The 14,751-nt window shown below is 51.5% G+C and overlaps 1 protein-coding gene across 6 annotated transcripts in view; it reads right to left on the bottom strand.

The window, feature by feature from the left end:
* PTPRN2 (protein tyrosine phosphatase receptor type N2) overlaps positions 1-14,751 on the bottom strand; it is a 1,009,611-nt gene that overhangs the window by 610,849 nt on the left and 384,011 nt on the right. For all 6 annotated transcript variants that reach the window (XM_064367217.1, XM_064367124.1, XM_064367043.1 and 3 more), the window contains one exon: positions 9,818-10,178. In XM_064367217.1, the coding sequence (XP_064223287.1) occupies positions 9,818-10,178 (361 nt within the window). The remainder of the gene's footprint in view (positions 1-9,817; positions 10,179-14,751) is intronic.

The following is a 14,751-nucleotide window of genomic DNA, read 5'->3' as shown; positions in this document are numbered from 1 at the left end:
ATGGGGTTCCCAGTATTCTCTGTGTGTTTCACAGGTGATGCCTGCACGTGGGTCTCAGTATTCTCTGTGTGTTTCAGAGATGATGTCTGCATGGGGTTCTCAGTATTCTCTGTGTGTTTCAGAGATGATGTCTGCATGGGGTTCTCAGTATTCTCTGTGTGTTTCAGAGATGATGTCTGCATGGGGTTCTCAGTATTCTCTGTGTGTTTCAGAGATGATGTCTGCACGGGGTTCTCAGTATTCTCTGTGTGTTTCAGAGATGATGTCTGCATGGGGTTCTCAGTATTCTCTGTGTGTTTCACAGGTGATGCCTGCACGGGGTTCTCAGTATTCTCTGGTGTGTTTCACAGGTGATGCCTGCACGGGGTTCTCAGTATTCTCTGTGTGTTTCAGAGATGATGTCTGCAAGGGGTTCTCAGTATTCTCTGTGTGTTTCAGAGATGATGTCTGCATGGGGTTCTCAGTATTCTCTGTGTGTTTCAGAGATGATGTCTGCATGGGGTTCTCAGTATTCTCTGTGTGTTGCACAGGTGATGCCTGCACAGCGTTCTCAGTATTCTCTGTGTGTTTCAGAGATGATGCCTGCACGGGGTTCTCAGTATTCTCTGTGTGTTTCACAGGTGATGTCTGCAAGGGGTTCTCAGTATTCTCTGTGTGTTTCACAGGTGATGTCTGCACGGGGTTCTCAGTATTCTCTGTGTGTTTCAGAGATGATGTCTGCACGGGGTTATCAGTATTCTCTGTGTGTTTCACAGGTGATGTCTGCACGGGGTTCTCAGTATTCTCTGTGTGTTTCACAGGTGATGTCTGCACGGGGTTCTCAGTATTCTCTGTGTGTTGCACAGGTGATGCCTGCACGGGGTTCTCAGTATTCTCTGTGTGTTTCAGAGATGATGTCTGCATGGGGTTCTCAGTATTCTCTGTGTGTTTCAGAGATGATGTCTGCACGGGGTTCTCAGTATTCTCTGTGTGTTTCACAGGTGATGTCTGCACGGGGTTCTCAGTATTCTCTGTGTGTTTCACAGGTGATGTCTGCACGGGGTTCTCAGTATTCTCTGTGTGTTGCACAGGTGATGCCTGCACGGGGTTCTCAGTATTCTCTGTGTGTTTCAGAGATGATGTCTGCATGGGGTTCTCAGTATTCTCTGTGTGTTTCAGAGATGATGTCTGCATGGGGTTCTCAGTATTCTCTGTGTGTTTCAGAGATGACGTCTGCACGGGGTCCTCAGTATTCTCTGTGTGTTGCACAGGTGATGCCTGCACGGGGTTCTCAGTATTCTCTGTGTGTTTCAGAGATGATGTCTGCATGGGGTTCTCAGTATTCTCTGTGTGTTTCAGAGATGATGTCTGCATGGGGTTCTCAGTATTCTCTTTGTGTTTCAGAGATGATGTCTGCATGGGGTTCTCAGTATTCTCTGTGTGTTGCACAGGTGATGCCTGCACAGGGTTCTCAGTATTCTCTGTGTGTTTCAGAGATGATGTCTGCACGGGGTCCTCAGTATTCTCTGTGTGTTGCACAGGTGATGCCTGCACGGGGTTCTCAGTATTCTCTGTGTGTTTCAGAGATGATGTCTGCATGGGGTTCGCAGTATTCTCTGTGTGTTTCAGAGATGATGTCTGCACGGGGTTCTCAGTATTCTCTGTGTGTTTCAGAGATGATGTCTGCACGGGGTTCTCAGTACTCTCTGTGTGTTTCACAGGTGATGCCTGCACGGGGTTCTCAGTATTCTCTGTGTGTTTCACAGGTGATGCCTGCACGGGGTTCTCAGTATTCTCTGTGTGTTTCAGAGATGATGTCTGCACGGGGTTCTCAGTACTCTCTGTGTGTTTCACAGGTGATGCCTGCACGGGGTTCTCAGTATTCTCTGTGTGTTTCAGAGATGATGTCTGCATGGGGTTCTCAGTATTCTCTGTGTGTTTCAGAGATGATGTCTGCATGGGGCTCGCAGTATTCTCTGTGTGTTTCAGAGATGATGTCTGCATGGGGTTCTCAGTATTCTCTGTGTGTTTCACAGGTGATGCCTGCACGGGGTTCTCAGTATTCTCTGTGTGTTTCAGAGATGATGTCTGCACGGGGTTCGCAGTATTCTCTGTGTGTTTCACAGGTGATGTCTGCACGGGGTTCTCAGTATTCTCTGTGTGTTTCAGAGATGATGTCTGCACGGGGTTCGCAGTATTCTCTGTGTGTTTCACAGGTGATGCCTGCACGGGGTTCTCAGTATTCTCTGTGTGTTTCAGAGATGATGTCTGCATGGGGTTCTCAGTATTCTCTGTGTGTTTCAGAGATGATGTCTGCATGGGGCTCGCAGTATTCTCTGTGTGTTTCAGAGATGATGTCTGCATGGGGTTCTCAGTATTCTCTGTGTGTTTCAGAGATGATGTCTGCACGGGGTTCTCAGTATTCTCTGTGTGTTGCACAGGTGATGCCTGCACGGGGTTCTCAGTATTCTCTGTGTGTTTCACAGGTGATGCCTGCACGGGGTTCTCAGTATTCTCTGTGTGTTTCAGAGATGATGTCTGCATGGGGTTCTCAGTATTCTCTGTGTGTTTCAGAGATGATATCTGCATGGGGTTCTCAGTATTCTCTGTGTGTTTCAGAGATGATGTCTGCATGGGGTTCTCAGTATTCTCTGTGTGTTTCACAGGTGATGCCTGCACGGGGTTCTCAGTATTCTCTGTGTGTTTCAGAGATGATGTCTGCATGGGGTTCTCAGTATTCTCTGTGTGTTTCAGAGATGATACCAGCACGGGGTTCTCAGTATTCTCTGTGTGTTTCACAGGTGATGCCTGCACGGGGTTCTCAGTATTCTCTGTGTGTTTCAGAGATGATGTCTGCATGGGGTTCTCAGTATTCTCTGTGTGTTTCAGAGATGATGTCTGCATGGGGCTCGCAGTATTCTCTGTGTGTTTCAGAGATGATGTCTGCATGGGGTTCTCATTATTCTCTGTGTGTTTCAGAGATGATGTCTGCACGGGGTTCTCAGTATTCTCTGTGTGTTTCACAGGTTATGCCTGCACGGGGTTCTCAGTATTCTCTGTGTGTTTCACAGGTGATGCCTGCACGGGGTTCTCAGTATTCTCTGTGTGTTTCACAGGTGATGCCTGCACGGGGTTCTCAGTATTCTCTGTGTGTTTCAGAGATGATGTCTGCATGGGGTTCTCAGTATTCTCTGTGTGTTTCAGAGATGATATCTGCATGGGGTTCTCAGTATTCTCTGTGTGTTTCAGAGATGATGTCTGCATGGGGTTCTCAGTATTCTCTGTGTGTTTCACAGGTGATGCCTGCACGGGGTTCTCAGTATTCTCTGTGTGTTTCAGAGATGATGTCTGCATGGGGTTCTCAGTATTCTCTGTGTGTTTCAGAGATGATACCAGCACGGGGTTCTCAGTATTCTCTGTGTGTTTCACAGGTGATGCCTGCACGGGGTTCTCAGTATTCTCTGTGTGTTTCAGAGATGATGTCTGCATGGGGTTCTCAGTATTCTCTGTGTGTTTCAGAGATGATGTCTGCATGGGGCTCGCAGTATTCTCTGTGTGTTTCAGAGATGATGTCTGCATGGGGTTCTCATTATTCTCTGTGTGTTTCAGAGATGATGTCTGCACGGGGTTCTCAGTATTCTCTGTGTGTTTCACAGGTTATGCCTGCACGGGGTTCTCAGTATTCTCTGTGTGTTTCACAGGTGATGCCTGCACGGGGTTCTCAGTATTCTCTGTGTGTTTCAGAGATGATGTCTGCATGGGGTTCTCAGTATTCTCTGTGTGTTTCAGAGATGATATCTGCATGGGGTTCTCAGTATTCTCTGTGTGTTTCAGAGATGATGTCTGCATGGGGTTCTCAGTATTCTCTGTGTGTTTCACAGGTGATGCCTGCACGGGGTTCTCAGTATTCTCTGTGTGTTTCAGAGATGATGTCTGCACGAGGTTCGCAGTATTCTCTGTGTGTTTCACAGGTGATGTCTGCACGGGGTTCTCAGTATTCTCTGTGTGTTTCACAGGTGATGTCTGCACGGGGTTCTCAGTATTCTCTGTGTGTTTCACAGGTGATGCCTGCACGGGGTTCTCAGTATTCTCTGTGTGTTTCAGAGATGATGTCTGCATGGGGTTCTCAGTATTCTCTGTGTGTTTCACAGGTGATGTCTGCACGGGGTTCTCAGTATTCTCTGTGTGTTTCACAGGTGATGCCTGCACGGGGTTCTCAGTATTCTCTGTGTGTTTCAGAGATGATGTCTGCATGGGGTTCTCAGTATTGTCTGTGTGTTTCAGAGATGATGCCTGCATGGGGTTCTCAGTATTCTCTGTGTGTTTCAGAGATGATGCCTGCACGGGGTTCTCAGTATTCTCTGTGTGTTTCACAGGTGATGCCTGCACGGCGTTCTCAGTATTCTCTGTGTGTTTCACAGGTGATGTCTGCATGGGGTTCTCAGTATTCTCTGTGTGTTTCAGAGATGATGTCTGCACGGGGTTCGCAGTATTCTCTGTGTGTTTCACAGGTGATGTCTGCACGGGGTTCTCAGTATTCTCTGTGTGTTTCAGAGATGATGTCTGCACGGGGTTCTCAGTATTCTCTGTGTGTTTCACAGGTGATGCCTGCACGGGGTTCTCAGTATTCTCTGTGTGTTTCAGAGATGATGTCTGCATGGGGTTCTCAGTATTCTCTGTGTGTTTCAGAGATGATGTCTGCATGGGGCTCGCAGTATTCTCTGTGTGTTTCAGAGATGATGTCTGCATGGGGTTCTCAGTATTCTCTGTGTGTTTCAGAGATGATGTCTGCACGGGGTTCTCAGTATTCTCTGTGTGTTGCACAGGTGATGCCTGCACGGGGTTCTCAGTATTCTCTGTGTGTTTCACAGGTGATCCCTGCACGGGGTTCTCAGTATTCTCTGTGTGTTTCAGAGATGATGTCTGCATGGGGTTCTCAGTATTCTCTGTGTGTTTCAGAGATGATATCTGCATGGGGTTCTCAGTATTCTCTGTGTGTTTCAGAGATGATGTCTGCATGGGGTTCTCAGTATTCTCTGTGTGTTTCACAGGTGATGCCTGCACGGGGTTCTCAGTATTCTCTGTGTGTTTCAGAGATGATGTCTGCACGAGGTTCGCAGTATTCTCTGTGTGTTTCACAGGTGATGTCTGCACGGGGTTCTCAGTATTCTCTGTGTGTTTCACAGGTGATGTCTGCACGGGGTTCTCAGTATTCTCTGTGTGTTTCACAGGTGATGCCTGCACGGGGTTCTCAGTATTCTCTGTGTGTTTCAGAGATGATGTCTGCATGGGGTTCTCAGTATTCTCTGTGTGTTTCACAGGTGATGTCTGCACGGGGTTCTCAGTATTCTCTGTGTGTTTCACAGGTGATGCCTGCACGGGGTTCTCAGTATTCTCTGTGTGTTTCAGAGATGATGTCTGCATGGGGTTCTCAGTATTGTCTGTGTGTTTCAGAGATGATGCCTGCATGGGGTTCTCAGTATTCTCTGTGTGTTTCAGAGATGATGCCTGCACGGGGTTCTCAGTATTCTCTGTGTGTTTCACAGGTGATGCCTGCACGGCGTTCTCAGTATTCTCTGTGTGTTTCACAGGTGATGTCTGCATGGGGTTCTCAGTATTCTCTGTGTGTTTCACAGGTGATGTCTGCATGGGGTTCTCAGTATTCTCTGTGTGTTTCACAGGTGATGTCTGCATGGGGTTCTCAGTATTCTCTGTGTGTTTCACAGGTGATGCCTGCACGGGGTCCTCAGTATTCTCTGTGTGTTGCACAGGTGATGCCTGCACGGGGTTCTCAGTATTCTCTGTGTGTTTCAGAGATGATGTCTGCACGGGGTTCTCAGTATTCTCTGTGTGTTTCAGAGATGACGTCTGCATGGGGTTCTCAGTATTCTCTGTGTGTTGCACAGGTGATGCCTGCACGGGGTTCTCAGTATTCTCTGTGTGTTTCAGAGATGATGTCTGCATGGGGTTTGCAGTATTCTCTGTGTGTTTCACAGGTGATGTCTGCATGGGGTTCTCAGTATTCTCTGTGTGTTTCAGAGATGATGTCTGCATGGGGTTCGCAGTATTCTCTGTGTGTTTCATAGGTGATGTCTGTACGGGGTTCTCAGCATTCTCAGGTGATGTCTGAAAGGGGTTCTCAGTATTCTCTGTGTATTTTACAGGTGATATCTGCATGGGGTTCTCAGTATTCTCTTTGTGTTTCAGAGGTGATGCCTGCACGGGATTCTCAGTACTCTCTGTGTGTTTCACAGGTGATGCCTGCACGGGGTTCTCAGTATTCTCTGTGTGTTTCAGAGGTGATTTCTGCATGGGGTTCTCAGCATTCTCAGGTGATGTCTGAAAGGGGTTCTCAGTATTCTCTGTGTATTTTACAGGCGATATCTGCATGGGGTTCTCAGTATTCTCTTTGTGTTTCAGAGGTGATGCCTGCACGGAATTCTCAGTACTCTCTGTGTGTTTCACAGGTGATGCCTGCACAGGGTTCTCAGTATTCTTTAGGTGTTTCACAGGTGATGCCTGCACGGGGTTCTCAGTATTCTCTGTGTGTTTCAGAGATGATGTCTGCATGGGGTTCTCAGTATTCTCTGTGTGTTTCACAGGTGATGCCTGCACAGGGTTCTCAGTATTCTCTGTGTGTTTCAGAGATGATGTCTGCATGGGGTTCTCAATATTCTCTGTGTGTTTCAGAGGTGATGTCTGCATGGGTTTCTCAGTATTCTCCATGTTTTTCACAGGTGATATCTGCACGGGGTTCTCAGTATTCTCTGTGTGTTTCACAGGTGATGTCTGGATGGGGTTCTTAATATTCTCCCTGTGTTTCACATGTGATGTCTGCACAGGGTTCTCAGTATTCTCTGTATGTTTCATATTTGCCATTTCACATGATGCTTTTCTGAAGTATGCAGTGCAGTTAGGAAGACAGTGTGTATTAGAAGGTCACCAACACTTCAGGTTGGCTCAGGAAGAATGCCAGGCCCTCTGTATGAATCATAGGGAGCACAGGAGAGTGGAGAGAGAGAGTTCTAGACTGTTGTTCGGAAGACCCACACCCCGGGGTGTGGGAGGAAAGAGAAGGAGCCAAGGCAGGGAGGGGAAGCTCCCCACGTGCGGGCACGCAGAGCAGGAGCACATCCTATTCTCTCTGTGAGTCCACCCTCACCCAGCTCTCCAGCTGGCTTTACCTCCCTCTGATGGGGTGAGGCATTTGCTGCTTCCTATTCCCAGTAATGAGGACAGAGGTGAATGGGGATTTTTAAGTTGTGGGAGATGGGACAGGAGAAAGAAGAGAGGTTAGAGAAGGAAGAGGACGACCCAGCATGACCCCACTAGACGGGGCAGAGAGGCAGGAGAATGCAGGGAGAGGGGCAGCCGGTGCTAGGGAGGGGCATGGAAGGATGAGAGGAGGAGAAGCCGAAGGTGAGCTCAGCCGTGTATCCACCGCCTGTGGCCAAGGGCTGAGGCCACACTGAGCTGGGGAAGAACGGGCAGCTCCACAGCTACATGGGACCAAGGTTGCAAGTGAAGATGCCCTGATAGCATCCAGTACCCATGAGAGTGCAGGAGGCAGTGAAGACCCCCTGAGAGCATCCACTACCCATGAGAACACAGGAGGCAACATCATCAACAGCACCATCACTGCACAGACAGCTCCAGCAGCAAACAGCACTACCACTGCACAGACAGCTCCCGTAGCAAACAGCACCACAACTGCACGGGCAGCTCCAGCAGCAAACAGCACCACCACTGCACGGGCATCTCCAGCAGCAAACAGCACCACAACCGCACGGGCAGCTCCAGCAGCAAACAGCACCACCACTGTACGGGCAGCTCCAGCAGAAAACAGCACCACCACCGCACGGACAGCTCCAGTGGCAAACAGCACCATCACCGCACGGACAGCTCCAGCGGCAAACAGCACCACCACCGCACGGACAGGTCCAGTAGCAAACAGCACCACCACTGCACGGACAGCTCCAGCAGCAAACAGCACCACCTCTGCACGGACAGCTCCAGCAGCAAACAGCACCACCACTGCATGGGCAGGTCTCACTGAAGTGCCCCGTGGGCCTCCTCTGCCGTCCTTCTCCTCCAAGACAGGAGCAAAAAGAAAGCATGGGAAATGGTTGGTCACACATCCCTCCCTCTCACTGTAACTTCACATTCCTTCTATTTAAAAACTGCCATCATGGCTGTGAGGGCAGGAGAGCTCCGGGCCTCAGACAGGGAGAAACTGTCTCGCTCTGGGCAGCTCCCATTAAACCTTCCCTTAAGGAGTCAGCTGATGTTGTGAAAACTGTTATCTACTTGATTTCAGCATTTGTTATCTCCAAAGTGGAAGCTGTATTTTATTAGGTCTTGGGAAAAGGCTGTGGGGAAATAAATGGGCCAGAACCTTCTCCATATCACAGAGCCGCAGGAACCTGCAGGCGCCCTTCTCCCCTGGGCCCGCCCTGACATGAGTGAACTCCGGTAGCAACACCAGAGGCCCTGGTCCTGGCACTGCAGTCACCTTGAGGCCGACACTGTCCCCCAGTGCATGGTGAATGGCACGGAATCCAGACAGGGGTCTTGGAGGACTTGGTCAATCGCCATAAACGTGAGATACAGCCACATGCTCGGTCACAGGGAGGGGTGAGACTGGCAACAAAAGACACTGGACTTAGAGTGCTCAGAGCCAATTTTCCAAAACAGAGGTGGATGACACAAGCTGTGGGCCAGACCCGTCATGGGAGCCACGTTCCCCACCCCATCGCTCAGCTTCATCAGTAAAACTGTGACATCATAAAATCTGGGGAAGGGATGAACAAAAAGAAGGGAACACACTGTCCCCAGACCCTCAGCAGCGCCTCTCCCTCCCCCAGACCCTCAGCAGTGCCTCCGCCTCCCCGAGACCCTCAGGAGCACCTCCGCCTCCCCCAGACCCTCAGCAGCGCCTCCGCCTCCCCCAGACCCTCAGCAGCGCCTCCGCCTCCCCCAGACCCTCAGCAGTGCCTCCGCCTCCCCCAGACCCTCAGCAGCGCCTCCCCCTCCCCCAGACCCTCAGCAGCGCCTCCCCCTCCCCCAGACCCTCAGCAGCGCCTCCCCCTCCCCCAGACCCACAGGAGCGCCTCCGCCTCCCCCAGACCCTCAGCAGCGCCTCCCCCTCCCCCAGACCCTCAGCAGCGCCTCCCCCTCCCCCAGACCCTCAGCAGCGCCTCCCCCTCCCCCAGACCCTCAGGAGCACCTCCGCCTCCCCCAGACCCTCAGCAGCGCCTCCCCCAGACCCTCAGCAGCGCCTCCGCCTCCCCCAGACCCTCAGCAGCGCCTCCCCCTCCCCCAGACCCTCAGCAGCGCCTCCGCCTCCCCCAGACCCTCTGCAGTGCCTCCTCCTCACCCAGACCCTCAGCAGCACCTCCGCCTCCCCCAGACCCTCAGCAGCGCCTCCGCCTCCCCCAGACCCTCAGCAGCGCCTCCCCCTCCCCCAGACCCTCTGCAGTGCCTCCTCCTCACCCAGACCCACAGGAGCGCCTCCCCCTCCCACCAGTCACTGTGTCCCCTGTCCCCAGACCCTCAGCAGCACCTTCTCCATCACACCCTCAGAAGCACCTCCCCCTCTCACTGGCCACTGGCCTCTGTGTTCTCAGGTCATGAAATGACCACATGCTCCTTTCCAGTGCAGAGAGGGAGTGAGGACCAGAGGGACCCTTCCGCCCACGGTGCCCTATTCCTGCCATGCGTCCTCAGGGGGAGTGCAGTGTGCAGACCCCACGTGTGGAAGAACATGGCACGTTTGCCATTGGGAGGGGTTGGACAGAGACCACCAGCAAACAAGAAACACCAGGCGGGGCTGACTCACCTTCGCCAGTGCTGGGGGAGTCGCTGGGGTCTCCCAGAGGTGAAGGCCACTTCTGGGGGGCGGCTGGTGCCAGCAAGGGCCTGGGCATCCTTGGGGGTGCGTGCAGAAGGTACTGTGGCTCCGGGCCGCCCTCCCCAGGCGGAGCTGGGGGCCTTCGGGCAGCATAGGCACTGAGGGCTGCCATCAGATGGTGTCTGTCCACACCACTGTCCACCTTAGGGCTGAGTTCATCCGGCTGGAGCTGGCTGAGGGTCCGAGGCAGGAGGTCCTCGGGGAGCTGGGCCCGGGACCCGGGAGGGTAGGTCAGCGCAGACGTGTGAGCCACGTAGGTCAGGATGCTCTCGGAGAAGGGGTCGTCACCCTGGAGGGAGAGGGGAGAAAACAGGGTAAGCGTCATGTTTCCAGCGTCAGCCACGTGTGCCAAGATGCCCCTCAGACTCAGGGCAGTCCTGGCCCTAAACCGCCCTGGACATCTCTGAAACGTAAAGCCAAACCAGGACTCTCCTTTTCACTCTGACCAACCCAGGTCCCTATTTCATAGTTGTTCTTGCATTATTTTTTAACAACAGCTTTATGAAGATAATTCACCCACTTCAGCAGTTTTCAGTGTATTCACAGACTTGTGAAATATCACAACAAAGCCAAGAACATCCGTATCACCTGAAAAGAAAGGCTGCAGCCGTTCCACCCCTCCCCACACTGGCACCGCTCATTCGCTGTCCGTCTCTATGGATCCAGCCTCTCCTGGACATTTCCTGTGAATGGATTCGCAATCACGCCAAGTGTGGCACCTTGCCTGCCTCACTCCCCTCAGCGTGACGTCCTCAGGTGCAGCCAGGCTGGGGCCAGGCCTGGGTCAGGACGTCCCTCCCCTTGAAGGCCGAGAGCTACCCCATGGCATGGACATCCCACGTCTTGAAAACTCACTCATCGGTTGATGGACATTTGCTCTTTTCAACCTTTTGGCTATTTTGAATAATGCCGTCATGAGTCTTCATTTATGAGTCTTTGTATAAATGTGCTTTCAATGCTCTTGGGTTTACTGGAGGATGTCATACGGTAACTGGACATTTAACTGATGAGGAACTCGCAAACACAGCAGCAGCATGAGCAGTCTCACCAGCGACTGTGCAGGTTCCAGGTCCTCTGCGTCGTTGCCCACACTTATTGTCCGTCTATTTTTACTGTGGTTGTCCCGGTGGTTAGCGCGTGATACCTCGCCGTGTCACTTGCGTAAGGCCCGGAGCCTCGTAGGTCCTGCACCTGGAGCCTCCAACCCAGCTGTAACCAAAGGTCCTTTGCGCGGCGGCTCTGGGTCACTGCGTTCGCAGCAGTGAGAGGAGCTGATCACTCACAGCAACGGGAGGAGCTGGTCCCAGGCACGTTCGTGAGGCTCGGCGGCGTACCCCGCGCCCCCACCGCCCCCGCCCCCGCTGCTCACGATACTGCTGCGTCTTTGCGTGCCCTTACTGACCACTCGTACATCTTCTCTGAAGAAACGTCTGTTGGTATTTTTCGCCTGCACTGGTCTTCATTTTAACCCCAAGCAGCGGCTCCCCAGTAGCTGCATCTCTCTTTCAGCAACGCTCAGCAGAGGCCTCAGTGCTGTGTCTGGAGGTCTTCAAGCCAACTCCTTCACTGATGCCTTCAAACGTTTCTGCAGCCTGCTCTTTCAGCTGGAACGTTCTGCAGCAGGGAAGATGCCAGGGGCTCTCGTTCAATAATCACCTATCACATCACTTACTAATCAATGCCCTGGCCAACATGGTCTTTCATGGAATTTCTGTCTATATTTTCTCCTCACTCATGGAGTAAAATTCCCCAGGAGGACATGTCCTCATCACGCTTCGTGTCAATAGACAAACCAAGGCCCAGCTGTCCTCACCTCTAGGGCAGCTGTAAAAGTGTGAGAAATCCCATGTTCTGCCTCTGACTTGGGCTTCACCAAAACGTCACGGACAAGCTGAGTGCTAATAATCTCCAGCTTAGAGACTTTCAAATCCTGGACACACAGGTCCAGCTCCCTGGAGGCTGCACAGGGGGTGTGGATGACGCCGTTTAAATCCCATCCACTCGTATTTTCTACTCATCCGTCCTCGGGGCACATGACCAGTGTCGTGTCAATGGAGGTGCACACCTGGGCATGAAGCTGAGGGTGCGCAGCCCTCAGTGGCCGTGAGGTAAGAGGGAGGTCTCACTCCCAAGTCTGGCTATTTCTGAAAATATCTGGGTTCGTGCTCTGGGGATAGGTTTTTCAATGGCAACCTGGAAGTTGTGAAATGGGTTGATATAGATTTTTTTTTTTTTTTTTTTTTGCTGTGTTTTTTTGAGACAGAGTCTCCTTCTGTTACCCAGGCTGAAGTGAAGTGGTGTGATCTCATCTCACTGCAACCTCTGCCTCCTGGATTCAAGCAATTCTCGTGTCTCAGCCTCCCAAGCAGCTGGGACCACAGGCGTGCACCCCGATATCTGGCTATCTGGGGTGTGTGTGTGTGAGAGTGTGTGTGTGTGTGTGTGTGTGGTTTTTTAGTAGAAATGGGTTTTCACCATGTTGGCCAGGCTGGTCTTAAACTCCTGGCCTCAAGTGACCCACGTGCCTCAGCCTCCCAAAGTGCTGGGATTAGTGCCCAGCAGGGTTGATATAGGTTCTAATTTCAGTTCTCATATATGAACTTGGGGTCTCACCTCGTCATCCAGGCTGGAGTGCAGTGGCACAATTGCAGCTGACTGCAACCCCCGCCTCTTGGGTTCAAGCAGTTCTCCTGCCTCAGCCTCCCGAGTAGCTGACATTACAGGCACCTGCCACCACATTTTTATATTTTTAGTAGAGATGGGGTTTCACCCTGTTGCCCAGGCTGGTCTCCAACTCCTAACCTCAAGTGATCCGCCTGCCTCAGCCTCCCAAAGCTCTGGGATTACAGGCATGAGCCACCATGCCCAGCCGTTATTTCTAAGATGTTTTAATTATTTACAAAGTGATGTGACTTAGGTATCATCCAAATTGTTTAATTTTGTCCAAGGACTAGCTGAAATCAACCATCCTTCCCTTTAGAAAGAGTGTGTGAGGCAGCGCGAGCATGAGGAATAGTGCTCTCGAGTGACAGTGAATGTCCCGCAACAAACAGCCCTCCAGCAATTTCCCACAAATTGGGTGTAAGTGTCAATCTCCAGCTCAGCCCGAGCTCCCTTTTGCAAAGGCTGTCTCTGAACACCTGGTCAGGCCACCGTGCGGGGCTGGGGACCTGTGTCCAAACCCCTCATTACGTGCCTGCGAGCAGCTCTCCCCTCGCCGCTACGAATGCAGCAACCTGGAGCTTCCACTCAAAGGGCCTTTAATTAACGCTGAGTCGGAAGCTCCAGGTGCAGGACTTACAAGGCGCGGTGCACGACACAATCATAGCAGAGTGATCTGTGCAGTCGGCTTGGATAAACAATCTATTTTTGGTTTGTTTATGTTCTGAATCAAATTAAGATGAAGAAGAAAAAGAATATTTCAGTAGTTAGCACGAACAACAGAGCCTGTAGAAATAATAGCAAACGTGGGTTTCCACGAGCCACTCCAGCTATTCAGCACCTGATTGCAGACGCTACGGCGTTCCTAACTAGGGTGAGGTGACCATGCCACAATCAAGAGGGCCTGAGACGAAAAACACACACAGGCAGGGAAGAAAAGTGTCACGGCGACCGGCTAGTGTGTGGTATGACGTCCCAAAGGAGAGGGTACGGGCTCTGGAACCGCCTGGGTTTAAACTACCACTAATGCTAGAAGCATAGTGACCTTCACTGTAGCAGGTTATTCAAGTCATCTGTGGAACAAGGACGATAATGACAGCACCTGGCACAGAGGTGTAACAGCTGTGACTACAGCTATCACTACTATTATTTACTTTCCCTTCCTTTCCCTTCGTGTTCTTTGAAGCACTCAGGAAATCCATATCTCAGCTGAGGAGGAACTGTCTAATCATGCCTTTTCTTCTGCTTTAGCTCTGAGTTTCAAATTCTGTGACTCACTTTCAGACCCCCTATTGTGAAGATGTTTTAAGTCTCAGTTCAACATACCAGTGATGTGAGATTTCTGAAGAAAATGTGGAATAATTTTTAAGACTGTAGCTGCCCAAACCTGGAAATTAGCAGCCTAAAAGCATGGACACGGATGCACTTCCAGTACATGCTACGGACATTGCTGGTGCATGAACTCCTCAAACGACGTGTAAGAGAAATCCTGCCGGGCACCTCTGGTATAGCCCAGCCGTGTGTGTGGAGCATCGAGAGCTTCTGCCAAAGTCTGCTCATGTCTCGGCTGACATGATATTCTGCCGGGAATAGTCTTCAACCCACTGCACTTCCACTCAGGCAGACGCGGAAAAAGCCGCAGAGAGAAGGCTCACGGAGAGACTGGCCCAACCCCGGCAGCTCTGTGTAGCCTGTGTAAGTGTGGACCACTTATCTAACCTCCTGGGGCCTCACGTTCACCACCTGCAAAACTGGAAAAGGAATTCTGTTTTCTTTAAAAGCAGCTGTGAGGATGAGGGAGAGTATCGGTAAGATTGACTTGCTCAGCACAAGACTCAGAGGAAGAACATGATAAATGGCAGTCATCAGCAGTATCATCGTCACCATTAGTTTCACTGCCACCATCCGCAGCAGCATCCTCCCCAGTCATCATCCTCACCATCCAAAGTAGCATCCCCATCATCATCATCCCCCCCAGTCATCATCTCCACCATCGTCATCCTCACCACTGTCATCCCCACCATCCACACCAGCATCCCGACCACCGTCATCCCCACCATCGTCATCTCCACCATCATCTTCACCATCATCATCCTCTCCATCATCATCCCCACCACCATCATCCCCACCACCATCATCCTCACCATCATCATCCTCACCATCATCATCCCCACCACCATCATCCTCACCACCATCATCCC

This window comes from Aotus nancymaae, unplaced genomic scaffold (genome assembly GCF_030222135.1).
Source record: "Aotus nancymaae isolate 86718 unplaced genomic scaffold, 86718_ANA_hifiasm-v0.15.2.pri h1tg000002l, whole genome shotgun sequence".
Taxonomy (NCBI): Eukaryota; Metazoa; Chordata; class Mammalia; order Primates; family Aotidae; genus Aotus; species Aotus nancymaae.
This window is presented reverse-complemented; position numbering and strand designations above follow the sequence as displayed.